Source organism: Cryptomeria japonica, chromosome 8 (genome assembly GCF_030272615.1).
Source record: "Cryptomeria japonica chromosome 8, Sugi_1.0, whole genome shotgun sequence".
In the NCBI taxonomy this organism is placed as follows: Eukaryota; Viridiplantae; Streptophyta; class Pinopsida; order Cupressales; family Cupressaceae; genus Cryptomeria; species Cryptomeria japonica.
The window spans coordinates 121,781,777-121,809,695 of record NC_081412.1 but is presented as its reverse complement, the minus strand read 5'-3'; the positions used below and the strand labels follow the sequence as shown (position 1 = coordinate 121,809,695).

At 38.5% G+C, this 27,919-nt stretch overlaps 1 protein-coding gene across 1 annotated transcript in view; it reads left to right on the top strand.

Moving 5' to 3' along the window:
• LOC131857394 (uncharacterized) overlaps nt 1–27,919 on the top strand; it is a 68,094-nt gene that overhangs the window by 17,695 nt on the left and 22,480 nt on the right. The window contains exon 2 of the mRNA XM_059209917.1: nt 21,096–21,198. Coding sequence (XP_059065900.1) covers nt 21,096–21,198 — 103 coding nt within the window. The remainder of the gene's footprint in view (nt 1–21,095; nt 21,199–27,919) is intronic.

The following is a 27,919-nucleotide window of genomic DNA, read 5'->3' as shown; positions in this document are numbered from 1 at the left end:
GGCAAGGTGTATTTTTGACTTTTGCAACTATATATAAAGGACCGTCAGGTGCCCTGATAGTTTCACTAGAATCAAATGTGATGGAAGGTTCTTTAGGGATTTTCTGCTGCTCTACAAAGTTAATCACATTTGGAGTCATGGACACGAGATCATCAGGTGAGACAGAGGAATCATTAGTATCAATCGCATTAGAGGTATGAGAAGGTAATGGATCAGTAAAAATCTGAAGATTTTGGTTAGGGGGAGCTACAGATGTGTTGCCTTTATCATTCACACCAGAAACAGAGATAGTATTATTATCAATCAAATCTTGAATTTTACCCTTCAAAGCAAAACATTTTTCAGTATCATGCCCAGGTTGACGATGAAATTGACAAAAAGATTTGTTATCAAAATAAGGTGAAGTAATCTTTGCAGGATCAATTTGCCTTATAGGAGGAAGAGTAAGCACAATTTGTTCCAATAACTTATTCATAATACTATGTAATGATTCATTCAAAGGAGTAAACTTTCTTTCTTCTTTGAAAAACTTAGAAATAGGAGACACACCTGATGCTGCATTCACATTGTTGTTGATGATGTGTTCATTGAATTTAATGGACTCTCTGTTCAGTTTAAACTTCCCAAATGGTTGTTGACTACTATCACCCTTATCACCCGGAGCCATAGGATGTGATTGTTCCATTTGACTCACAGTCAGTTGATAATTGTGAAGAGTTGCGCACAACTGTTGGAAAGAAGTAAACTCAGAAAACAGGAGTTTTTCTCTAATGTCTTTTTGTAAATTAGAAATAAAGATTCTTTGAATATCATTGTCGGGCACTGGAAAGGCAATTTGAGCATACAAATGCTTATATCTACCAATGAAATCAGTCACTTTTTCTTTAACACCTTGTTTACAATGCATTAAATCAATCAAAGTAACTTTAGGACTTATATTGTTTTGAAATTGTTGAATAAAAGCATTTGCAAGTTGTTCGAAAGAAGTAATAGAATAGGAAGGCAACGAGCAATACCATTGTAGGGCTTTATCTCTTAATGTTCTAGTAAACAGTTTTGCAAGCAACCTTTGGTCATAAGCAAAATCAGTACATATTGTTTGAAAGGTCTTAACATGTGTTAGAGGATCACCCTTACCATTATAAAGCTCCAAATGCGGAATTTCAACATGTTTAGGGGGGATAGCTCGAACAATGTCAAGAGAAAGTGGGCTCGCAACATCAAATGTGGGCACACTAAACTTAGATTGATTCATAGAGGCAATTTGTTGCTGTAAAGAAGAGACAGTTTGTGCAAGATTGTTAATGGTCGCTTCAGTCGAAGAGTTCATATTAGACATGTTAGATTGTGATGGAGGTGTTATGTTATTGAAAGAAGGTAGAGAGTAAGGTGGTGGGACACTATGATAGTTAGTCATAGGAGATGATTGGACAGGAGGAACATTACAAGGAGGAATGGAATGGTTAAATGAATTGCCCCCTTGCGTCATGTTCATTTGTGGAGATATAATAGGAACACTTATTGAAGGAATGAATGAAGAAGTTGGATTGAATGAAGGAAGAGGGTTGATTGAAGAAGAAGGATTGCCCCCATGATTATAGGAGGAATGTCTTGTATTGAAGTAGTCATTATGTTTGATGTAAAAGTAGGTATACTAGCAATAGGAGTCGTCAAAGGAATAGAATGATTGTCTTGAGTAGGAGGTTGTGTATAACCTAAGGTTTCGGCACAACTTTTCATAGGCATCACATTTGAATCCACAATGTGTGCAATACCACGCAAAATATCAATTCCATTCTTATCACTTTGAAGCATACGTTTTAGACCCTCAATTAAAGGAAGAGCTTGACTATCAGGGTATTCTTGAGACATCCACTGTCGAAAATCGTCAAATTGGTTATCCAATTTTGAAAGTTGTTCTACAGAAACCTCACGGAGAGCTTCTTCATCATTAAGAGGATTAGAGGAATTACCCATGTCCTCGTTAAAAAGACCATTCAAATTAGGTTCCATCTCCTCAGTAATTAAACCTTGGAAAGACTTAATTCTAAGGCTTCGTCTAACGGGAATAGTGTAAGTAGGGCTTATTGTTGTAAAACTCATGCACTAAAGAGAGAGAGAAGATTTTTGAATTTTAGAGGTAGCAAATTTCAGTAAAACCAACCAATCTTCTAGATTTAAGCTGTTAAATACAATCAGGACAATCTCCCGAAATTTTGGAAAAAATGTCCAGGACCGTGGCGCTCGGGGTGCACACGGTCCTCGCAACTTTTTTCGAAATTTGCAGGGATGAAAGTTATGATGATTTTACAGCTAACCTGAAAAAATTGAGTGATTTTACAATCTGTAGATAGGCCAAATTAAAGTTGCAATCTCAAAATTGAACCCTACCAAGATTGTCAAAAAATGCAAAATTTGAATTTTGAAAAAGAGAGGGAAACTGAAATTTTGAATTTTATGATTTTAGAGGGAATACCAAAAGCAATGCAAGTTTTGAAATTTGAAAGTTGACTCAATTTCACGCAAAATTCAATTTTGAAAGCGGAAATCAAAGTTGTTGTAATTAAGCACTTAATTTCAAAAGTCACAAATTGCAAAAATTTGAATGAATCACTGAAATTTCGAATGAATGATAACACACTTTTCAGATTTAGGACTGTAAGAAACACAATTTTGACACAAATTTCAATTTCAACAATTTTTGAATGATTAGAAGCCTCAATCCCAGCAATCGCTAGACCAACTTTGACTGTAATTTTGAAGGTGTTAAAATTGATAAAATTAGCCAAAATTCTGAATTTTAGTAGAAAAATACAGTAAGATCTAGTTCCCGAAATTTCGGAAAAAATGTCGGGGACGATGGCACTCGGGGTGCACACGGTCCTCGCAACTTTTTTCCAAATTTTCAGGGATGAAAGATATTGTGATTTTATTGCGGAATCCAAAGTTACAGCCGATTTGGAGATGTTTTGATCAGTGAAATTGTCAGACAAAGGTTGAATCAAGAGGGTTTCAAAAATTAGGGTTTTGACACTTAACCACTTAATTTTCAAAATTAACGCACAAATATGAATTGATAATTTGTAATAGAAGGGCAGATTTGAAACAAGCATTAACAATTAAACATTTCACAAGTTTAATTACTTAAAAAGAAAATTTAGGGTTTTTATGCAATTAACCTCTAAAATTTTGCAAAAGATCAAACATGGAAATGTAATCAAGGAATCCAATTTTCAGATCTAACTATGAATAATCAGAAAGGATGTTCACGTCGGGTTCACCAAAATGTAAAGCGGAAAAATCGAACCCTAGTCGTTCTCCCCTCCCCAACTCCGAGGAGAGAGAAGGGAGAGTCACTAGGGTTGATGGTTTTCACTTAGGAGGGACTTTACATTCAAAAGAGGGGTTGAAACCCACAAGATCCAATCCCACGCAATGCAAGATTGGATTCTATATGAGTTTCAAGGGTTGTGATAGCAAGGATACCCTCTTTTGTAAAGAAATGTAGATAGAAAGATTAAGCTAGGAATGCATGTAGAAGCAAGAAAGATTCACTTATAAATAGAGATAGGGATATGATATGAAGCTGCGGACCTGGAATTAGCAGTAAAATGTTGAGACGGCGCTGTCCTGCAAATTTGAGCAAAAGTTGACGGGTCGATGGCGCCCGACATGCACACGGTCCTCCAAAAAATCCGCGAAACGAAGGGGGATCTGTTCGTCTCTGCACAAGGATTCCAGATCTTCAATTTTAGCCGCGTACCTGCAACCTTGTTGTAAGGATGTTTTTATCCTTATGTGCGAAGGTATAGATGTTGTTGTTTGTTGTATGTTGTATGTTGTAGCATGTGATCTCCTCTTCAATGGTTGAATCCTTGTCTTGAATGCAACACCTAGCCTTGAATGGAGACTTATAATGATCAATTGCTTGAAGGAATGCTTGAATGCTTGAATGCTTGACTGTTTGAATATCGCTTTCGCGTCTTGTACACATATGTCCTTCCTCCCTAAAATGGGAGAGGAAATGTAGTTTATATACTTGCCAATTAGGGTTGATAGACTGATTTTCCCGACCTTAGGCCGACTAGGAAATGTTATTTTCCAATTTGCAAACAAAAAGGCCCGAAGTCCCATAGGAGACCGGGCCCAAAATAGGGCTAGGGACCAGGGCACTGGGCGCCATGGTCCTGGGGGACTAGGGCGTCCTGGGGGACCAGGGCGCTGGGCGCCCTAGTCCTGAAGGACCAGGGCGCTGGGCGCTCTGGTCCCACCTCCCGGGACAGCAGGGTGCAAGGAGGGATCAGGCCAAGGTGCAGAAAAATGCAGTTTTTGGTGTCATGAGCAAGTTTCGGGGTCTCCATTCAGGTTCCGTGTTGCATCGCCATCGTGAAGACCCAAATGCAGTCGAAATTGCAAGTGTCGCAATTTTAGGACGCTACAGGTAGTAATTGGATGATGTCTTTAAGTATATACCATGCTTAACTATCAAAGAACTTATCTGGGTTCCAACAAATGCCTTGGCATTATCTGATATGATGGTGGAGGGGACACCAACTCTTGTCACAATTCCATCAAGGAATTCCAACATTGAGGCCTCTATGGCATCTTTCAATGCAATTGTCTCTGTCCACCTAGTGAAGTAGTCTGTTGTGGCCAAGATCCACTTGTGACCAGCACTAGAAGGTGGATTTATCGTGCCAATGAAGTCTAAACCCCATTGTGCGAATGGCTTATCTGCTTGAATAGGGTGGAGAGGAAGGGTAGCTAGTCGTTGCTTTCTAGAGAAGAAAGCACATTTCCTGTAATTCTTCACCCATCTATGTGAGTCACTGAATAAGGTTGGCTAGTAATAACCAACCCTCATTATTTTGATAGTTGTAGTCCTTGCAAAGAAGTGGCCCCCTAAAGAGCCATCATGAAACTCCTCTAATAATTTGCTGACTTGATTGTGCTCAACACATCTTAACAAGACTCAATTAGAGTCTCTTTTGAAAAGGGTGCCATTCACTAAGACATAGGGGATGGGCTGCAACCTGAAATGTCTTCTTTTGGTCCTATCTAGACCTTGGGGGTATCTACCTTCCATTAAGAAGGTGGTCATGTCACTCACCCAACTGACCTGAGTGTCGTTGCTAGTTGGTTGATCCTCTTGTAACACAAGGGCAGCCTTTGAAGGAGTCTCAAAAGATGAGATAGGCTGTTCACATAGGCCCTTGCCTCTTACAAGCTTGGTGATCTTGATGTTGATGTCGTATTCCATGACCTTGGTTATCCACCTAGCCCTCTTCTCACTGATGTCCTTGTTTAGAAGGAAATCCTTGACACTTGCATGTGGAACTAAGAGCTGGTTTTGTTAGACAACATGTGTCTAAACTTATTCAATGCCTTACAACAATGAGGACTTGCTTTTTTACGTAGTGATACAAGAAGGCAATGGGTTGCTCCAAATTATCATTGTTCAGTTGTGTTAGGACAGATGAGATGCTGGATTCTCCTCCGAAGGTATAGAGGATAAAATCCTTTTCATAGTTAGGATTGACAAGAGTAGGGGCCTGAGCAATTGCTTGCTTAATTCCTTCAAATCCGGCCTTCCCTTCCTTGGTCCAACTGAAAGCCAATTTTTTCTTTAGCATGGAGGTGAGGGGTTTTACCATGGTGGCAAGGTTGGGAATGAACCTCTTCACAAAGTTGATTTTACCAAGGAAACTCTGTAATCCTTTCTCGTGACTGGGGAGTGGAAGAGAAAGAATGGCTTCCACTTGCTCTGGATCAATGGCTAAGCCTTCCTTGGATACAATGTGTTCCAATAATCTTCCTTGATTAGTGGCAAATATACATTTGCTTGGGTTCAAGGACACACCATATTCCTTGCATTTCATTAACACCTGCTCAAGATGACCAAAATGATCAGTTGTATGCTTCATAAATAATTATATCATCAAGGTATATAGGCAAACTTTGCTAATACACCCTTAAAAGCCATGCCCATTGCTTTTTGAAACGTCGCACCTACATTGGCTAGCCCAAAAGGCATCTGACAATAAGCATAGGTCCCCCACTTAATAGTAAATGCAGTTTTGTATTGGTCTGGCTCTTGGACCAAAATTTGATTGTAGCTTGAATACTTGTCCAAAAATGAAAATCTTTCTGAGCCACTGACCCTTTGTAGAATTTGTTCCATGGAGGGAAGGGGATAATGATCCTTCAGGAAGGCTCTGTTGAGGTCCCTAAAGTCTACACATAGTTTGATTTCCCCATTCTTCGTCCTTACAGGGACAAGGTTAGCCACCCAAGAGGAGTGTTTGATAGGGAAGATGATATTGGCTTCTATGAGTTTGGTTAACTCCTTCCTCATTAGTGGCTCAATTTTGGGGTTTATTGACCTTTGCTTTTGTCTAACTGGTTTTGCATCCGGGTTTAGTTCTATAGTATGCTGGGCTAGTCTAGGGTCAAAACCCTTAAATCTTCATAAGTCCAAGCAACTATGTCACCATATCTTTGACAAAGCTTAACAAAGGCTTCTTGTTTGGTTGAGGAACATACCTTTCCCAAATTTAGTGACTTACCCTTGGCAACAACAACTGGCTTATAATCACCCTTCTTTGTAATCAGGTTCATCTTCTTCTTCAGTTGGTCATCCGAGTTGAAAATGCCTTCCAAGGTAACTAGACCTTTAGGCAACTTGTTGGAGTTGAGCTACATGATCTGATCTCCATATTCGTCTTGCAGCATAGGCTGATTTCTAGCAGAAAACTTTGCTTCATTTTCCAAGAAATTGACAATCTGTTGAACACTTTCGAATGCTTGCCAATTTGCTTGATTGTCTGGGATGGCAAGCCTTACAACAAGTTTGATGTGTTGTTCCTTCCTGTTTGCAACATGCATTGGTATGTCAAATTGGGCACCCATTGTTGCAAGCCTATCAACATGCCTATTCTGACTCCTAGGAATGCTCTGGATGTTGAAGGCCTCAAATCGTTCAATCAAATCCCAAACCCCGTGTTTGTATGATTGAGTAGGTTGTTCTTTGTTATGTTGTGAGCTCAGATATGATTAACAACCAACTATCCCCAAATACTCTCAAGGATTTGATCTTTCTTCTTTGTGCAAGCTGGAGGCCTTGAACTAGGGCTTCATGCTTAGCCACATTGTTGGTGCAACCAAAATGAAGCCTAAAAGAGAAGAAATATTTCTCCTGCTTAGGAGGAACAAGCATTACACCAGCACTCGCACCTACACCATTATTGTTTCTTGAATCATCAAAAAACATGCTCCATAACCCCCTCGAGTCTTCTTGTGTCTTGATGAGGTTAGGAATAAAAGTATCCTCGTGAATATAATAGGTGCCAACCCGGTCTCCTTAGTCTTAGCTAATGGATCAAACTGAAAAGTGTTGCCCCACTCATCTAGCAAGCAATTAGGAACCTCTTCTAGAAGAGTAGCAGGCTCACAGACAATACAATCCTCCCCCTCTCCACGCAAAGTGCAATTCATGTTTATAGGGTTGGGGGTGTAGGGATCAATGTGGTTTTGTGCAATGGGTTTTTCTTTTATGGTAACCTTGGTACCATACCTTGTTCGAAATAGCATGTGGGACCAATCAAAAGACAAGTATCCACCTATCTTCGCGGTGAAGTCTCTAGATAGACAGATGGCAAAGAAGGCAAGGAGGTCAATGACTGATATGTCTTGCAAGACAGTGCAACTAGGGAATGCACACAAGGTTAATTTCAAATGTTTAACAACCCCTACTATCTTAATAGAAGTGTCATCCAATTGGACAACCCCCTTAGTCATAGACTCATATTCTATACCAAGAAGGCCAACTACCTTCTTAGGCATTACTGAGCTACTAGCTTCTGAATCTATCATGTAATTGTGAACTAAGTTATCTCCTATGATTAAAGAGAGATAGAAGGGGGAAGGTTTACTGATCTTGCTTTAATCTTCTTCCTCCTTGGGTTGTACCAAACTGGTGGAGACTGTCTTCTTGCTGATCGTTGCCTCATCACTTGATTGGTTGATGTCCTTCAATGCCTCCTTAAGCAAATCCCTTTGAGATGGGATGGAAAGGGCTTCCAACATAGTAACATTGAGATCGGCCTTCTTCATTTGGTAAACTATATTGAAAGGAACACTAGCTGATTTTGAAGGCCCCTTTGAAGAAACAAGGTCTATCCTTGTTCTTGGGGCGACCTGGGGCTCCTCTTGCTTCCTGCTCCCTTGAATGGTATTTTGACTTGTATCCTGGACAGCTACTTTGGGTGGTGGAGCTGGGGCTCTTGTTGAAGGTGAGGCACCTTCTACCGCTTTCCTTTTATACCTTGAGTATTGTAGCATAGTGTCACCATTTATCTGGTTTATACCATAGAATTTTGCGTTTTGCCAATTGATGAAAGTAGAATCTTCTTGTATGTGAGCTTGATTACCAACACTTGGCTGATTTGGATCATATTGTTGACTGGAGGTGGTTGGCTCATTTTGTACTACTAGAGCTTGGACAAACTCTCTATTTTGGCATGCACTTTGATTGTGTGGCTGATTGCATGGTTGACACCAATGCTCTTGGGTGAGATTGTTTTGCATTGAAACTATTGCCTTTGAGTTATTTGTAGCTATAGGGTTCATACTATTCAAAGGCTTGGCATGACTACATTGGTTTTGCCCTTGAAAATGTGGCACATTCTGTTGGTAATTCTGATTTTGTGCTTGATAAGGCCTACTTTGCTGAGCTTGTTGCCTCTTTAGTGGTCACCAACTCATTGCCAAAGTTCTGCAACAAAATCTTGACCTCATGGAGCTCATTTGAGGGTGAAGTGGATGTGGATGGATGGCCTGTGGATGCCATGGGGATAGGATCCAAAGTGGGTTGTTGAGTAGGAGCTTCTGGGAATAGAGGCATTGGCGGCCTTGGAGCTATGTTCCCAACTTGTATCAAACAATTTTCTACCCTTATGGCTATGTCATACGCATTTGGTAGAGAAGTTCTACCCATTGATTGTATCATGACAACTACATCATTATTAAGAGCTCTTAGATAATACAAGAAGGCATGATTGGGAGATGGCTTTACTAGAGCCGAGATTCTATTCCATGTCTTTTGGAATTTGAAATCGAAGTCTCCCATGAATTCATGAGGTGCCCTCTTGATTGTAGTTAGCTGCTCTACAAGTGATAGGTGATCACTTTTGTCTTCAAATTGTTGACACAACTTCTCCCTCAACTCGTCCCAATTGTGAATGGAGTTAGGTGACAACCCTCTATATCACTGTAAGGATTTTCCTTTCATGGATGTGGCCAAGAGTCTAACAACAACATCATCCTCAGTGACATTATGGACGGAGCAAATGTTTGCAATGTCCTGAATGTGCTCTATGGGGGTGGTGGTTGTCTCACCAGTAAAATATGGTATACTCTTTAATGCAACCACTGGTATATCATTTCTTTGGGCTAAAATGAGAGGGAGTAGAAGGAGGACTTCGGGTTTCGAGGTCCAGGGAAGATGGGATACCTCTCCCCAAAAGCGAAGGGGTAGAACGGCTCCTCGGACTCCGAAATCTAGAAGGAAGGGAAGTTTGGGATTTTGGGGTCCGGGGAGATGGGATACCTCTCCCCAAAAGGGAAGGGGTAGACCGGTTCCCCAGACTCCGGAATCTGGAAGGAAGGGAAGTTCGGGATTTCGGGGTCTAGGGAGACGAGATACCTCTTCCCAAAAGGGAAGGGATAGACCGGTTCCCCGGACTCCGAAATTCAGAAGGAAGGGAAGTCTGGAATTTCGGGGTCTAGGGAGACGGGATACCTCTCCCCAAAAGGGAAGGGATAGACCGGTTCCATAGATTCCGAAATCCGGAAGGAAGGGAAGTCCGGGATTTCGGGGTCCGGGGAGACGGGATACCTCTCCCCAAAAGGGAAGGGGTAGACTGGTTCCCCAGACTCCGAAATCCGGAAGGAAGGGAAGTCCAGGATTCTGGGGTCCAGGAAGATGGGATACCTCTCCCCAAAAGGGAAGGGATAGACCGGTTCTTCGAACTCCGAAATCCATAATTCCTAAGAAAGAAAAGGGAAGGAGAAGGGACCAATGGACTCCAAGGTATGAGGGAAAGATGCAAAGGGGAAGGCCCAAAGCCACCTCCTAACAAGATAACACTTACACATTTCATGATTCCTTTGGTTTTGTGCTTGATCAACTTGGGCAACGCTGGTCCATGGAACATATCTCTAACCGGTTCTTGCTGATGGACCAAGGGTGTCATAAAATGACAACACGAACCAAACATGTAGAGCTTCATTGTCACTTCATTCGACAGCTTGTTGAAGATGGAATTGTGGTCTTGTAGCATGTTCCAACTGTGGACTAGACTGCAGACATTCTCACCATGTCTCTGAGCCCGGGCAAGTTTGTAAAATTTAGGGGGCAACTTGGTGTAGTTGATAGGATAGGGTATTGAATTATTTATTATATTATTAAGGGTCATTAGTTAGTTTTAGTTTGTTTCTATTTTAGTCGTCTGTTCAAGATTGTTTCATTTAGAAACATCGTTCTGTAATTGCCTATATGTATTCTTTCATCTTCATTAATTTTCATTCAATTACCATTTCAATATGCATGCGTGTGCTTCTTAAACGAACTTTATGGATTTTCCTGGTGACTCTTGATGAGTGGAATGCCTCCCTATTTTTACAAATGGAATTTGTTCCTTTCTTGTTCCAAAACAAATATGACATATAAAGCAATTTCTTGCTGCTTCTTGTAACACCATGCACAAAAAATTGCATGCAACATTTATCACCATGCAAATTGACCATCATAATGTACGAAGAAGATATTCCAATGATCAATTACACATCAAGAATAACACATAAAGTTTTCTTTCTTTCATGAAGTGGTATTCAATATTTCAGAAAAAAGCAACTGTTGGCATATGAATCATTCTATCCATAGCAGCCAAATCTTTTATAACAATCAGAGTTGTAGTATAGTAAAAGAGAATTTTAGCTGAAATAAGAGTCTACTACTTCTTAATCAGTAAAATTCTAGTTTAAACATAGTAATGTAAATCAAACCTCTTCCATCCCTTCGTAATTTGAAGTGGAAGAGAGAAAGAGAGAGAGTATCACCAGAATGAATTCTACCCTGCCATGAAGCCATAGGCTTCTCTGTGCTGCCCCACGAGAGGAGCTCGACCCATCACGAGAAGTCTAGCAATCCATGGCTAACATGCGTGAAATCTATGCAACCATAGAACAACTGACATATGCAACCTATTAATGTCCAAGCACAAATATCTATGCAAATGCCCCTTTACCTATGAAGGAACTTATTTTATTTCGAACAATCCTTCCTCTAATTATTTGAATTAACTGCTTTGACCAAAGCATTTATTTTTATTTAGTCCAGGACTAGCGACTTGAGATCTTATATTGCATTGTAACTTTTAACTTCTAAGGTTATAATCAATTTGTTTAGCAATTTACCGTTCTTTTATAATAACATTGGCATTTCCATTAACCAATAGGGCAAAATTACATTCAGGTGTATTATTCCCTCTTTGCATATTACAGGGAACCAACAATAATCTATATGTACTTAATAAATTTAGATTCAAAGCTGACCCAACTTGCAAGAAATTGCTGGTCAAAAGTGCAAAAATTTCACAATTTAAATATCATTACTAAATGCATAAGTTCAAGACAAGGTGCTGGAATGAATTACTTAGTTACTACTATAGCATCGTAGTGCTAAAATGAACTTCAAGATGCTGGTGTGGAACCACTTATACTATAGAACCCTTATGCTGGAAATGATTAGCATATAATACGGAACATGGCGTTGGTAATAAATCAACTTAACTGTAGAACTTAGTGCTGGAAGGATCAGCAAAGCTACAGAACATAATGTTGCTTAAGAGTAGCGTAGGCTCACAGAAAATATGCTAGTAATGAGGCACAAGCTACAGGTCATAGTACTGATGATGAGCTGTACAATCTACTGAACATGGTGCTCATAATGAGCAGAATGGAGCTGATGAAGAACTCTCCCATGGCTATTGTATGGTACTACAATAGTCATTTGAAAGTTCTTACCATCATTATTTATAATCTACAGTATTTTTTTATCTTTTCAGTAAGTTTTGCATCAATTCATGGCTCAACTACAATAATATTTTTAAATTTATTATTAAATGCTTCTTAATTTACAACAGCCTTTACAGTTCCATTGTTCTGATTTAATTCAGGTCTGAAAATTCCAATTTTGAACATTCCATTCCTTGTTACTTTTAACAGTATGAAACATTTAAGTTTGTTCATTCCAATTTTGAGCAGCTGTAAGCTGCTCTTTATCAACCAGAAATATTTGGTTACGAAAAATTAGAACTATAAAGTTTGTTGATTGATGTTACTAACAATCATTGTGTATGTAATTGGATAAAATTGGAAAAGAAGGTGACCAGCAATGCTGGCATGGAAGATTCAAACAGTTTTTTGGTATTATTAGTTCCTATTAGAGCTAGTTTTGCTCCCAACAGTGAGATATCTGACTTTCCTTCACAGAAAATACCACTTCTTAACCAGATGAAGGTTAAACTGAATTCACATAATTGTAAATAAAAACAATAAGTAGAAATCTATTCCTTTCCTTTACTTCCATTGCTCCCTTCTCTTCTTCTTTCTTTTCTCCTCCAAATGACTTTTCTTTTTCTTTTTCTTCTTTTTTTTTTAACACACAAATCCTTCTCCATTTGCTATGTGATATACCATCCTTTTCCCAAAATACAGCTGCTGATATTATTTTTTTTTTCCTCTCGACTTTTGGCAGTTTCTTTATGATAGATATCACCTAATCTTGGTTGCTGGCCCCCTTTTTTTTTAATTGCCTTTTCCCTTTCCTCTTTAAGGAAAGCTTACTTTATAAAATAAATAAATAAGGGATATAAGGTACCTACGTACCTTCTCAAAGGGTTTTTTTTTTTAAAGATTATATTCCCTTTAACTTTGGGTCCCACCTCCTCTCCCTTTATTCTATATATTTTTCAAGTACTTAAAATATTCTTTAATCACCAACATATATATAGTGTTTTTTTTAATATAATGAATTACTTTTTGTTAATAATAAACTATTTATTCTTTTAAATATAAATTTATTTAATAGTAATAAATTTTAAATTCTTATTTATAAATATTTAAATAAATCAATCATTTAAAATTTTTTTTGTTACCCTTTATTTTAATGCAGTATGCAAGCCTAAATGCCACTACGTGCTAGTGTGTGCAATCTCACCCAAATCACCTTTCGATGGCTAGACTCTTCTTGGTGTTTCTCTCTTTGGCAAGAGTGGCATAATTGTCTTGTTACCCTCCAATGTCAAGAATAAAGTTAATTCATTTAAATAAAAGTCCGAACTAAAATAGCTATCCATAATATTAATTTTTTTATATAAAATTCAATCACATAAACTATATATGTGTGATAATAGAAATACATTCATACATATCATAATGACCACATTCTTCATATCAAATAACAAGTATATAAGGGTGTCATTATAGAAATTATAGGGCCAACCATTGCAGCAGTCAGGTTTCACCTTCAGATGAACATATATACAAGCATGCCATTACAAAATTTAGGGGTCACAATTAGGGTTTTGAGTCTTGTGACACTTCTAGACAACTACTCAATGTGAGTTCTTGTCACATAAATGCAATTGATATCTCAAATTTGCAAGGAATTGCCTCTTATAGTGCATACTGCTTTGCAATGGTGATTAGGACACTATATGAGCTACTCCCTCTTGATAGTTTCGTCTTCATTTGCTACTTCTTGGCTCGTAGGTGCATGAACAATTCCACTCTTGATTTGAATTGCTTCTTCTTCTTTCATGAACCGCCCCTTACAATTCTTTGGGTGAAGTGGATGCAATTTCCAATATTTCACATGCGAATGTCCGCTCATGTTGGAATGAGTGAAATATTTCTTGTTTGTGTTCTTGGACAACATTTTTTTCCATTTCTTGATCTCCATAACTTGCATCCCTTTTGCTTCTTACACCATGCCCATATCTTTGTTTTTGAGAATGGTGTAAGAGACTTGTCTTCTTTTTGAAGTGCTTGGATTGTTTCACGATGAGTTGTTTCTTTCAATACGTTGCCAAACAATAGTTACTCCACAAAATAAACATGGATATGTATACCAACATTCATGTTCTACGTGAATCTCCTTTTTACAATTGAAATAAACAATAAACGATTTTCCTTTAACTCATATGTTCATAGAATCCCAAGCAATGCTCTACCTCCTTCCTTGGCTGTTTTTTTCTTGGATTCTATTTTCCTTGTTAAAAGGTTAATGTCTCTTTGGAGATTCTTTGCATACATTCATGTAGTTATAGAATGCTGATAGATATTTCTCCCTTCATGGAGCTCAGCTTTGGCCATTTGAGATAGTGCAATATCACTCTCTTCTTCATTGGAAACCTGTCCATTTTTTTAAGAATTGAATTCATCATTTGGTTTCACAAAACGAATGATTCTATTACTTGACTATGCTAATTTTATTGAGCTTGTGGCTTGGACTCCTTGTCTTTGCTAGGTCCTTAGCATGCTTTTCAAAACCAGCATACGACTCATTTAATGGTTGTTTAGAAAAAAATATCATATGGTATAGTTCTTTCTATGTTTATGTCATTTCTGGTTTTAGTATCCTTGTAGAGGTTGGCCTCCTTTCCATGTTAATGTCATCTCTTCTTCACACCTTCACCATCTTCTTGGAGCTTTTCCAAAAACTCCTCTTTTGCATGCAACTTTTACTGCAGCTTCTCCATGATACTCATAAGGAATTCTCTATGGATTGTCAATTGAACTTGCAAATCTTGATTCATGTTCTCCAAATTTTTCATCTCTTTATTCTCCGTTTGAATTTGCTAATATATTAACTTCAAGGTCCTGAAGCCTTTATCTCTTTAAATCTTTATGTTAGCAAATCCTTTCAAGACATAAAGAAAACTTGCTTTGACTCAATTTTATTCATAATAACTTGGATTTCTGATGCACAATTCACTAACATGGATTTTTTCTTTTGCCTATCTGCAAGAGTCTATGTTATTGCAATAACAATCTAAGGCTGCAAATTGATGTTTTCTGCAACTCTATTGTTGGCATCCACAGTATATATTCGTTATGTGATCTACAACATGCTCATTTTCTTGTCTACATTCATTACATATGTTGTTTTGCCCTCCAACTATGATACTGCCCACATGTGATTCTTTTCAAACTTCATAGGAAGAATAATTCAACAATTCTTAGACTTTATATGAGAATGGTTTCGATTCCTAATTTCTGTTATGAACAAGTGTTATAAATGTATTTGGTCAACATCTCTTATTTATGCTTTCTTAATTGCTTGAAAGTTGAGACAATAAATTTTTAGTAAGAGATGAAGGTAGGCAAGCAAATAAATCACACTTAGAAATGACACATAAGGCATAAGGAATTACCATGAAGAAACCCAACAGGGAAAGCACAAAAAGTTTAATGCTACTTTTCATCATCCCCTTTGTCTTAATTCAATAATTGCAAATTCACAAGCTTACTACCTCCTTAATGCCACACCAACATGATAATAGTTACATATTAATATTTGCAAATGACTTGCAACATTCAGTGGATTCTTTGCATCTTCAATCGATCATGCACGACTGCTGCCCTAATCCAACTCAGTTGTGCAGCCTTCTTCTTCCTCAAAAATATCCTTATCACTGTTGGAATCTTGGCTTCATTACATTTTCTTTTTTCTCAATAAACCCTAGAGGGTATTTTATGCCAAGGAATGAGTAAATGAGTCGAACTGTGAATTTCAAAAGCTAGGGAGTTGAAGAGGCATTGTTTACTTTCATTATTGTTATGCATTTGAAAGAGGCAAAAGTGCTACCTGCAAGAAAAATCTGCATGACTCATGCACAACAAAAACCATCACAACACATGTGCAATCCCTAGTTACATCAAGGCAAAACTGCCACCTGCAGGGAAAAATGTCATGACACGTGCAGCTGCCATTTAAATGAGAAAAAAACCACCACTTATGGGAAGAATCGCTATGACACATGCCCAACTGCCATTGACACAAATGCAACTGCCACCTTGCTCTATTGGTGGTTTTGTTACCGACAAAGCTCTTCCTCAATTCTTGGTTGTTTTCTGTCTACCTTGCCGATTTCATGTCTTAAACTATGTTCCACGGGGACGTGTCCCTTGCCCTTTTTCCCTCGTACTCACAATGGGGACGAAACAGGGATGTGGGGATGGGAATTTGCTGTTTCCTAAGCGTCCCCTTTTTGGCAAAAACACAGGGACGTTTCGGGGATGGCTGTTGGGTAGTAGGGGACAGGGGATGGCCAGCTGTCCCCGGGACAGCCAGGCGTCCCCCGATTGTCCCCGAGACAGCTGGCCGTCCCCTATGGCCCAGAATTTTTACAAGTCCAAAATAAATAAATAAACACATTTTTAATTTACAATAGAGGTTCGGTTGGCCCCACCAAGACCTCAAATAAACATTTAAACATAACAAACCCTAATCTAATGCATAAAACAAACAAAAGGAAGAAAAATACACTCATTTTGACATTTGCAAAATAGAAAAAGAGCAACAAGAAGAGAAGAAGCAGCTGGTTAAGGAGTGAACAGCAGGTGAAAGAGGAATTGGTCCAGTTCCTCTGCTGCCGAGAGGAATTGGTCCACATATAGCTTCATCCAATCAGTCAAGAGGAACCACCTTACCTCTAGACGATCAAAGAAGTTAGTGGCTGTTCACAGTGCATTGCGGCTATAGGATCGCCAGACTCCTAAGTATCATTAGACTCCAGCCTTACGTTGGGATGTCAATCCTGAAGATGCTATGCACAGGATTGTTTGGGGTTCCATTGGTTGAGGAGGCAACCCCTCATATTGATAGTGACTCAGACAGAGACTCTAGCTCTGATCTTGATTTAGACTCTTAGTCTTAGACCTACCATGTGCTGATTATGGACAGCCATATATTTTCTTAGTTTATCTTGAGTCTTGACATTATGATAGACAGCTGATTATGGACTTCTATGTTTTAACTTTTCTATTTATTGTTTATGTCATCTCATAGTTATGGATGTTTATGACATTTGTTTGTTGGCAATGATTGATAAAAGCATTTGAATTTTGGTAAAATGTTTGTCAATTCTCTTGTGAAATCTCAATTCAAGTCTAATGCAATTTATTAATGTCTATGATGAATGCTTTACCATTGTTAAGATATGCAATTGCATATTGAAATTTCTCTATATTTGTAAAACCCCCACTATTTTTTTTTAACAGCCGTCCCCTGCCATCCCCCCGAAAATGACCCAAAAGTACCCTTGTACCGGAAACACGTACGGCGGCCCCTGCCGTCCCCGTCCCCGTCCCCGAAACTCCGTGGAACATAAGTTTTAAACCCTTTGTAGCTTTATGAATTAAGAAGTACTGCTCATCAAATCAACCTACTGAATTTTGAATGATTCTTTTCATGATCTAGTTTGAATCATGAAGATGCAAAAAGCAGAATATGCCTCAGCAATGTAGAAGACAATACTAAATAGTGATCTAGCTGCTAAAATGGAGTTATAAGAACAAGAATGTTGCAATCCTAAATCATATTAATGATTGCATTTATTTGATTGACTATAATTATAATTGTGTAGCTTCAACAGGCAATAATGATTCTTTCGTTGCCTTCCTTAGGAATAGTTCAATATATATAGCTAATAAAATCAGCCTTCTCTATGATTATGTGAGATCTCCTTAAACATCTGTTTGATGACTTATATCATATTTGCAAGTGGATGTTAAATAGAACTGTCCAATATAGCTTTGAACCAGTTTTTCAATTGGACCCAATATTGTGAGCTCAATGGAGTTGCTGCATGTGACTGAAAAAGCAACAGAAATTAGAATTTACTGATCCACAAAATGAAAGTATTTATAGAAAAAGGTCTGTACATATGTGGGGAATTGACGAGTTCGTTGTAGTGTCGAAACTCAAATCATTTTATTTTATCGAAGCGGGAGGTTGTTCAGAGCTGTCTACAGTAGAGTTATTGGGGGGTGTTTTCTTTTCAAGTAGTTGGATCTGTTTCAGTGGTGGGATCTTAACTATTGCCATTTGGTTGTCCTAAAGCCTAAACACACTGTACAGTGAATCGACAATCCATCAAACCATAACTAACACACCTTTGCACAATCGAAGCAAATTTAATTCAAACTTCTATTTTACCACACTTGCAGAAATCGAAGCTAAATCTATCGCCTACTTTATCACACTTGAAGAATCAAATTTCTATTTTATCGCACCTGCAGAATAAATTCCTACTCTATCACACTTGCAGAATTGAATGCTAAATGGAATGAAGCACACACATATATCTAAAAAGAATTGAATTGCTAAATGAAACTCAATTTTTGGGGTTTTATATTTAAGATGTCTGCAGACTAAACCAAACAGTGAAGAATGAAAACAAGGTTAACCAACGTGACAATGTAATAAAACAACATCTAAACAATTTAGACGAAGAATTTGTGAAACAATTAAGACGATCAGGCTGCTAATTGGCATTTCGATTGACCCCAAGCGGGGTGAATTATAGAATAACGTCTTAAAATTTTGCTTCTAATTTTGAAAATAAAAAGACTATTGAATGAAGGAGACAATGGCCTTTATATGCTAGGCCTTATTTTTCTACACTACTATGTAGAAATTGACTAAAGGCCAAACTTGGAAAAGAAACAATCGATCTAGAAACTGGCGGAAATCTATTCCGGGAACTCAAGTTTTTTGAGAGTGTCTCTTATTCAGATCAGGAAGGATCTCGACAATACTGCGAAGGACATGTTTATACCATGCCAAGGCACTTGCGCTTATAGATGCTCCAGACAAATGAAGCGCTGATTTTGGTTCGAATGGGAGTTCTAAATCCTTGCGACATTCATTGTCATGCCCCCGCCATAACACTATTCACGACCTACCTTAAAGAAGAACAAATGAATAATATCTATGCACTCAGAAAAATTGTCTTATTAAATAAGACTTCACAATTTTTCTAAGCTGCAGCCTGTAAGTATTCGTTTCCTTAATCAGTAGGCTAACAGCTAAGACGATTTCCAAGAAGGAGATGGGAACAGTTAAAGAATAGCAAATCGTTTTCATGAAATCAACGATTTGTCTAAAGCTAATCCTCCTCACATCGACGATCTGCCTAAGGAAGTCAATGGATCAAATTAAGCAAGTCAACAAACCTAAACAAGAGGCACGAGACAGTTGTGAAGAAGATCGCATCTTCATAACTATCGCAGCCTTCACAACTATCACAACCTTACACTTGTTCCGGATGGAAGAATTTGAGCGACCTCCTTAGTTCATTTGCTAAGGCCTTATTGCAAAGGCGAGAACTTGTTTTGAAACCATGCCACTCATCGTGGAGTCATTGATCAGCTCTGGAGTCTCGTGGAGTTATTGATTAGCTACGGATTCAGTTGTTGTCCTTTAGCTTTGGAGAGGTCCGGGGAGTTCATCTTTGAATCCTGCAATGTTTAGTCATAAAACATGCACATATATGTGGAGAAAAGAGGAGACCTTCAATATTTAGGCAAACATTACATGCAAAATTAAGCATTTCAAAATACATGATCTTTTCGTCCTTACATTAGTTAAAAGGGTTTTATAAATACACTAAATATATCAAGTTTTCAGAACAGGGATAAAATATGGCATAATATGTGCAATCAAAACAGTATAATTCCAAATCCATCAGGAATACTCTGGATTACAGTTTTCCAATATGGAATTCAGTAGTAGAGATTTAGAGAATATCCTCTTGAAATAACTCTCCTATTAAACAACTTTAGACAAAAATTATATAGGAAAATCAAAACCTATTATTCTCTTCTTGAGACACAAAACCTTGGGATGGGGAATCTCTGAAGTACCCACTATATCTTGTCTTTGTGGGTTTTCTAAGAAATGTTAAGAAACATAATTGGCAGTAAGCCAAGAGAAAATATAAGGAGCATTTGAATAAAATGTGCAAATTTTGAAATATAAACTGCTGATGATTGTATCATGATACATTGGGGATTATAGGTTGAAGCAGCATTTAATTTGATTGATACTTGTCAATCCCGACCTTAACAGAATCTTAATGCACATCTCAAGGAATATAGATTGAAGTAGTAGTTAATTAAAAATTTGATTGATATATGACAATCCTAGCTTTAACAGAATCTTCACACATATCTATCCTAAAAGGAAAGGAAATTGATGTAGCAGCCCATTATGATTGACCTGTCAACATAAGGTGGTACTAATGAATATAAACTAATGGGTATTGATCTGATTGTTGGAAGCTACAAGACAATATATAAATGGCAGCAATAGTTTAGGGCAGGAGTTGATAAAATGACAGGAGTTAAAAGAAGTTGAAGCAGAACTAGGAATCTCCTCTATTAAATGATTACTCAATCTATTTTATTAACTCCTATATAGAAATGTACAAAATCATAAATTAAAGGATCATATGTTTTTTAATCCTTGGAGTTAAAAAGAATGCTTTGTTTCACTTGCCTTTGTATGGACCCAATAGACATTATCAAGGACATTGGGTACAGTCAAACACATGATGCTCGACTATAGATTATTATCCATAATCAAACATCTATATTACTAATTTTGAAAACAGTGATAAATGCCCTCTGCCCACCTCCCCCAAATACTAGTCATTGAACTTGACATGTTCAGATTAAATGCACACACTAACCATTTTTCTTTACCTTTTTATCTTAGTCTAATATCAGTATTTACATGCAAGAACAAAAATAAATTTTAACGAAGGCCTAAAGGCTACTGTAAATCATGGTGTAAGTTTCACACCTTCAAAAGATCTTTGTTAATCTTGTTATGTATCTGTGGTAAAATTTCATATTCTCTCATAATGGATATGGTTCCGGTGGATGATTTAGTACTCAATAAAATGGAAAATAGTGTCAGGTATTAATTGATTCATTTGCAATCTTTTGTGGTTCCATTTGTGCAGGTATCATAATAATGCATTCATTGCATCTCGTTCCTTGCACGTTGCCAATAAAATAAACACATCCTATACATTTCCTTTGCTAGAACGTTTTTTCAGATATCAGGTATGAGATCATCTACTTTTCAATGCTGCTGCCATTTTGAATAGTTTAGGCTTTCAACTTATTTAAACTATAAAATATGCTATGCTTCAAAATTTCTTTTTCTATATTTTATTTAAAGATACATTCTATGGTATTTTGCATATAAACAAGTTAACGACCATATAATAATGAACAACTGTGACAACACCTAAAAGGAGATCCTTGAGTTACTATTTGGCTTCAAAATTTCTTTTCCTATATTTTATTTAAAGATATATTCTATGGCATTTTCAATATAAACAAGTTAACAACCATATAACAATGAACAATGTGACAACACCTAAAAGGAGATCCTTGAGTTAATATTTGATTAGGTTTTCTGGCATCTGCAGTTCATTAACACCAATAGATTCTTCTTTGGCATCAATATCTTTCTCCAGGACAATCAAGGGGCAATCTATTGGAGTCTAGACCTACAAGGAGGATATCCACCTTGCCCTTGTAGAGTTTGTTTAGGAGGACTGCAAGACTAAATACCTGAATAGTCAAGAGAACTCCAGTTCCTTTGCTAGAATCAAAATACACAAACCTGGAACCTTTGATTTGTAAAAGAACTCAAATATGTATAAGATGCCAATGCCTGCCCCTGTATTTATAACTGTGTTACCTTCCCCAATCGTTTAACAGATTATGGATCCCACAATTACAAAAGGATGAAAGGATGTACTGTAGGTACCTGTAGTAAAAGAAGTTTGCAAATCACCATATTCTACAGACTTAACAACATCACCACTAATGGGTAAGCAGCCATAAGATGTGCAATCACATTTCCAGACACAAACATAACATTCCCTTTGAAATGGAAAGACTATAAGAATTAGATATACCCAAGAGAAATTTCTGTGCATTGCCATTTTCATTCATTTCTGAATTAGTGACTGCATTAGGATTCTCTCACTTAACGTAAAGGCATTCCTCCAAAGTATTAATGACATTTTCTTGAACTATTCAACAAAAACTTATTTAAGGCAGTTAGCTTCCCAACCAGATGAACTAGCATACCTTGCAGAAATGCTTTCTTGAGTTGAAGATTGAGAACAAGCCAATTCATGAATGCTTTCAGATGGAGCATGTAGATCCCATCCATCCCAGGCCATAGGCAGATTCTGAATCGGTTGTCTCCACATTTTCTGGCACCTGCAGTTCATTAGCACCAATAGATTCTTCTTTGGCATCAATATCTTTCTCCAGGACAATCAAGGGGCAACTATTGGAGTCTAGACCTACAAGGAGGATATCCACCTTGCCCTTGTAGAGTTTGCTTAGGAGGACTGCAAGACTAAATACCAGAATAGTCAAGAGAAGGCTCCTCCAGTTTCTTTGCTAGCATCAAAATACACAAAGCTGGAACCTTTGATTTGTAAAATAATTCAAATATGTACAAGATGCCAATATCTGCCCTTGTATTTACAACTGTGTTACCTTCCCCAATCGTTTAACAGATTATGGATCCCACAATTACAAAAGGATGAAAGGATGTATGTAGGTACCTGTAGTAAAAGAAGTTTGCAAATCACTACATTCTGCAGACTCTACAATATCACCACTAACGGGTAAGCAGCCATAAGATGTGCAATCACATTTCCAGACACAAACATAACATTCCCTTTGAAATGGAAAGACTATAAGAATTTCCTGTGCATTACCATTTTCATTCATTTCTGAATTAGTGATTACATTAGGATTCTCTCACTTGACGTAAAGGCATCCCTCCAAATTATTAATGACATTTTCTTGAACTATTCAACAAATACTTCTTTAAGGCAGTCAGCTTCCCAACCAGATGCTGAAGTTAGTAGGATCTCTATGAGCATGATCAAACGCATCCTTAGACCTCACTATCCATAAAGTCCATAATCTTTCCATAAATCAATGAAGCCACACTTTGCTACGGTATCCAGAAATTTTGACATTAATCAATGCACCTATCTAAATGTCCTTCCTAATATCTCTTTGCAGACAATATTGTTAAGAAAAACAGGGCAGAATAGAGCAATACAATCTGCAGCAAATTAATCAAAGATAAAAAATGCCAAACAAAGACAACAGAATTCACGTGTTTCACCAATTTGGCTACATCTGTAGGAAAGGCGGGTGTTTTTATTAATTTCTGTATGATAACAGAAGCAATATATAAAGTTTTTTTTATATCCTTAATGTCTGTTCTTCAATATTCTATAAATAATTGGTCAATGAAGATGAATGGATGGAGAAAAAAAAAGAAGAGACAAAGATAAAGGAATGAGAATATTAATGGTCAAACTTCACAACCAAAAAATCTCCCATTTAAAAGTCTGATCCATTCTCGCAAGTAATCAGGCTTAGAAGGCACCACCCATTTTTCCGTGCTTATTGTCACATGTTTACCAGACCAAGAGAAGCTTTGCAGGACTCCAGCTTCTCTTTTGAAACAACTTTAGTAAATGCAATTGCAAGATTGAGGTTAGTTTGAATCTTCTCCAACTTCAGCTTACCTTGTTCAAGGACACTTCAAATAAAATGATATTGAAGCTCTATGTGCTTCGTTTGTGAATGAAAGCCTAGATTTTTTTGCTAAATTAATTGCACTTTTGTTTCCATTGTACAAAATGCAATCTAGTTGTTTACGACCAAATTCATTCAATAACCATTGCAATCACCACATCTCCTTAGCTCCAAAAGTGATTGCAATATAGTTCGTGTCTATAGTGGAGAGAGCTACCACTTTCTAAAATCTAGAAATCCAGCTAATCAGTGCCCCTACAAAAGTAAACACATACCTAGTGGTAGATCACCTTTTATCAAAGTCACTAGCCAAGTCGGAGTCAACAATCATTGCAATTGTGCATCTTCTCCGCTAAACCTTAGTAGATGATTTGATGTGCCCTTCAAATATTTCAGAATCCATTTTACAACCTGCCAATGAACTTGGATTATTCATATACCTGCTGACCATTCCCATTGCATGAGCAGTGTCGGGTCTTGTGTGGACCATTGCGTACTCAAGGCTCTCAACAACAGATGAGTAAGGTGTCATGTCCCCTTCTAGTTGACATCTCTCAGAGCACAGGATTAGCCTATTATGCGACCCTCGTAGGCTGATGGGATGGATAGAGGGTCTTGATGGAGCTTGGCTCAGCTTCAGTTGTCAGTGTTTGATCAGTTGGCTTTCGTTTGGGCTCATTCGGACACTTCTAGCATGAGTTGCTATTTTTAGCAGTATCTGGCACTCAGCATGGGACCCCTGCTATTTTTAGCAGTATGGATTGAGCACGTTCAGAATCACTTCTTTATTCGTCAGCATCAGACGGCTCGTGCATCGGGCGAATATTGAGAGAGATATTAATATTTAATTGATTTAATTAAATATTAATGATTGGAGCTTATAATATAAAGATATAATATTTCAAATATTATAACTTAAGTGATTTTGGCTGAGGGGTCGCCCAACATGGGAAGGGGCCAGTTGTGATTATATTTTTCAATTAAAAATTTCACCGGAGACTATTGAAGTATTAAAATCAAAAGTTCGAATTATTTTAATGATTCCATATTATTAAGGGAATCGCACTTTTCAAGAGGTATAAGGTTTTGTTTGGAAATTGGAGCCGATTATGTTATTGTGAATTGAAAATTGATCAAGTTTTGACCAGAGCACGGAAGCCAAGGGTTTCAGTCTCAGAGCATTGGGGAACGAGCCATCTCCAGTGGAAGCGATTCAGAGGGTGTGAAATATCATCCGATTTATTGCCAGGCAGAGGGATTTCTTCATTCAGAAGAAATTACAGAGCATTCAGAGATTATTTACCTTCAGGGTTTGAGTTAGGAATTTATCCAGAGAAGTTTCTTCCACCAGGGCGCACCTTTCAGAGATAGCTAGAGATTCTTCAGAGGACCGTACATTTTTATTTATTGCTGCTGTACACAGCCGTACCATCTGTACCAGGCCGTACCATCATTAAAAGGGGCGTATTTTCTCCTTGAAGCAAATCGCCTACTTTTGGACCAGTCTGCCACTGCCAGCTTGGGCGCCTATGTTCCTGGCATCATTGTGGATCACCAGACGGAGGGAGAAAGGTGTTTTCATTGCAGCCGTACCAGATCTGGTTATTTCCAGTTTGCTGATAATACCAGGTTCTTTATTAAATAATGCTGTTTTCATTGTTGCATGTTGTCAGATCTTTATTGTATTGAATCCATATGATCAATGAATAAATCGCCAGTATTAAATCTTATATTCCCATCAATATTATTACTGTAGCATTTTATCTTGAATTTATTAGTCCATTCTTGCAAAAATCGCATTAGTTCTTCATTACACAAAACCCCAAAAACAGTCAAAAAAAAAACGCAAAAACAAACAAAATCAGTCAGATTTAGAAAACGGGGAAACAAGGGTTTCTACAGTGGTATCAGAGCTAAATCCTGCCATCCTGAGGGTTTAGCCATCATATGCAGCCAGAGGAGTTTGAAACATACAGGTACTATACTCGCAGACGTGCCTTGATTGACAGGCAACGCAGTTTGAGCAGGCAGCCAGAAATCATGGCTGACAGGAATGACAGGGCTGACAGAACAGATATACCTAGGACAGAGATCCCACATAATAACAGAGATCAGGACGATGCAGAGGTCTTGCATGCACTCAGAGGTCTTCGTGCAGGACAACGTCGGTCTGATGATGTTTTACAGCAGGTGGCAGTGGCACTGCAGAGATTAGGTACTTCGAGGAGACCGTCACCACATCGTGACGATGACAGGAGTGATGCAGGGTCACGGAGAGCTCCTAGGACAGTATCACGGACAGCAGATAGGCCTACTAGGCCTACTTTCACGAGACAGGAGCCCGATGAGGCTATACCAGATGAGGAGCAGAATGATTTGTTCGCTGATACTCTTATGGCCGCGAACGAGGAATGGGAGTTGGTACCGCCTGCGGTCAGAGAGAGGATTACCTTCGACCGTTTTATCACTCAGAGGAGAGAACACAACAGGGCTCGTCAGGATTGGAGACCTCGACAGCAAAACAGTGATTTAAAACATGCAACAAACAGGCTCAATCTGGTGATGTTCGATGGTAGTGGGACAGCCCAAGCTTGGATTAGCAAGCTTGATACATTCCTCACTTTGCGTCCGATGGCTGAGAGAGACGCTATTAGATACGCTACACTGCACCTCGAGGGAGTGGCTTACGACTGGTGGCACCACGGTATGGTGACTTTACAGCATGACAGGATCACTACATACCAGGAGTTTGTGGATAGATTGGTTGAGAGGTTTGACAGGAAGGATCCGGAAACCTACTTCAGAGACTTAGCCCAGTTGAGGCAGAGTGGCAGTCTAGAGGCCTATATCGGTGACTTTCAGAAGCTATCAGTCATGGTCCCGAATATATCAGAGAGGAGATTGGTAGTACTCTTCATGGAGGGGTTGACAGAGCCACTGAGAGGCTGGATTAAAGCCTTTGATCCTCCGTCATTACAGGAGGCGATGAAGAAAGCACGGAACATGGAGTTAGCAGCACCGTCGAGTAGATTCAACTCCAGAGGATCTTCATCATTCAGGGATAACAAGGGCTTTAACAGAAACAAGGATAAATCTGATTTTAATTTTTATTAAAATCAGACTTTAGGAACGATTCAAAAGGTAAATCAGCAGCCCCACCTTTGGATCGTGAGGCCCTTAATGACCTTCGCAGGAAGAAGCTTTGCTTCTACTGCAAAGGACCATATGACGCCAATCACGATTGTCCTCTAAGACCTAAGGGCAAGGCAAATCGTGTGATGTGGGCATATTATGAGGACTCCGAATCAGAAAATTCCGAACAGCAAGAGCATTCAGATGATTCAGAGTCAGAGGCTCCAGAGCCTAGAGCAGAGATAGAGCCCGAGCTTCAGATACAGGAGGCCCGTTTATCTAGCATTCAGCAGGAGGGTTCTTTCCGGATTCGTGGTGTTTTAGCAGGACAGAGGGTCATTACCCTATTGGATACAGGAGCCACGCATAATTTCATAGATGCTAGATTCGTTGAGAAACGTGGACTCATCACTGAGGAGTTCGAGGGCATTAGAGTCAAAGTGGCAGATGGGTACACTTTGAGATGCGAACGCATGATTAAGGATCTCCCTTTACGCTTGAACAATTATGAGTTCAAGGCAGATTATTATGTTGTTAATATGAGGGACATTGATTTGGTCTTGGGAATGAAGTGGTTACATTCATTGGAGGAGGTCACACTTCGTCTCAAGGACATGGAGATCCGTTTTGAGGTCGATGGGAAGACTCACATACTTAAGGCAATTCGGGACAGCGACCTTAAAACAATTTCTTTTCGCCGAATGGAGCGGCTCATGCGTCATGACATGGTAGAGTGGGCTGCCGAGTGTCATTTAGCACCTATACAGGAGGGACAGCAAAAGACAGAATATCATCCGGACATTCAGAAGTTGAGATTCAAGCATGACAAGGTGTTCAGTGATATTCCGCCAGGTAGACCTCCAGATAGAGGCATAGAGCACATTATTGAGCTCGAGGAGGGTGCTAAGCCCGTGATGATAACGCCTTACAGGCATCCTAAAAGATTAAAGGATGAGATAGAGAAGACAATAAAGGAGTTACTTGCTATGGGTCACATTCGACCTAGCAAATCACCGTTCGCTTCTTCGGTTGTTTTAGTGAAGAAGAAGGATGGAACGTTACGTAT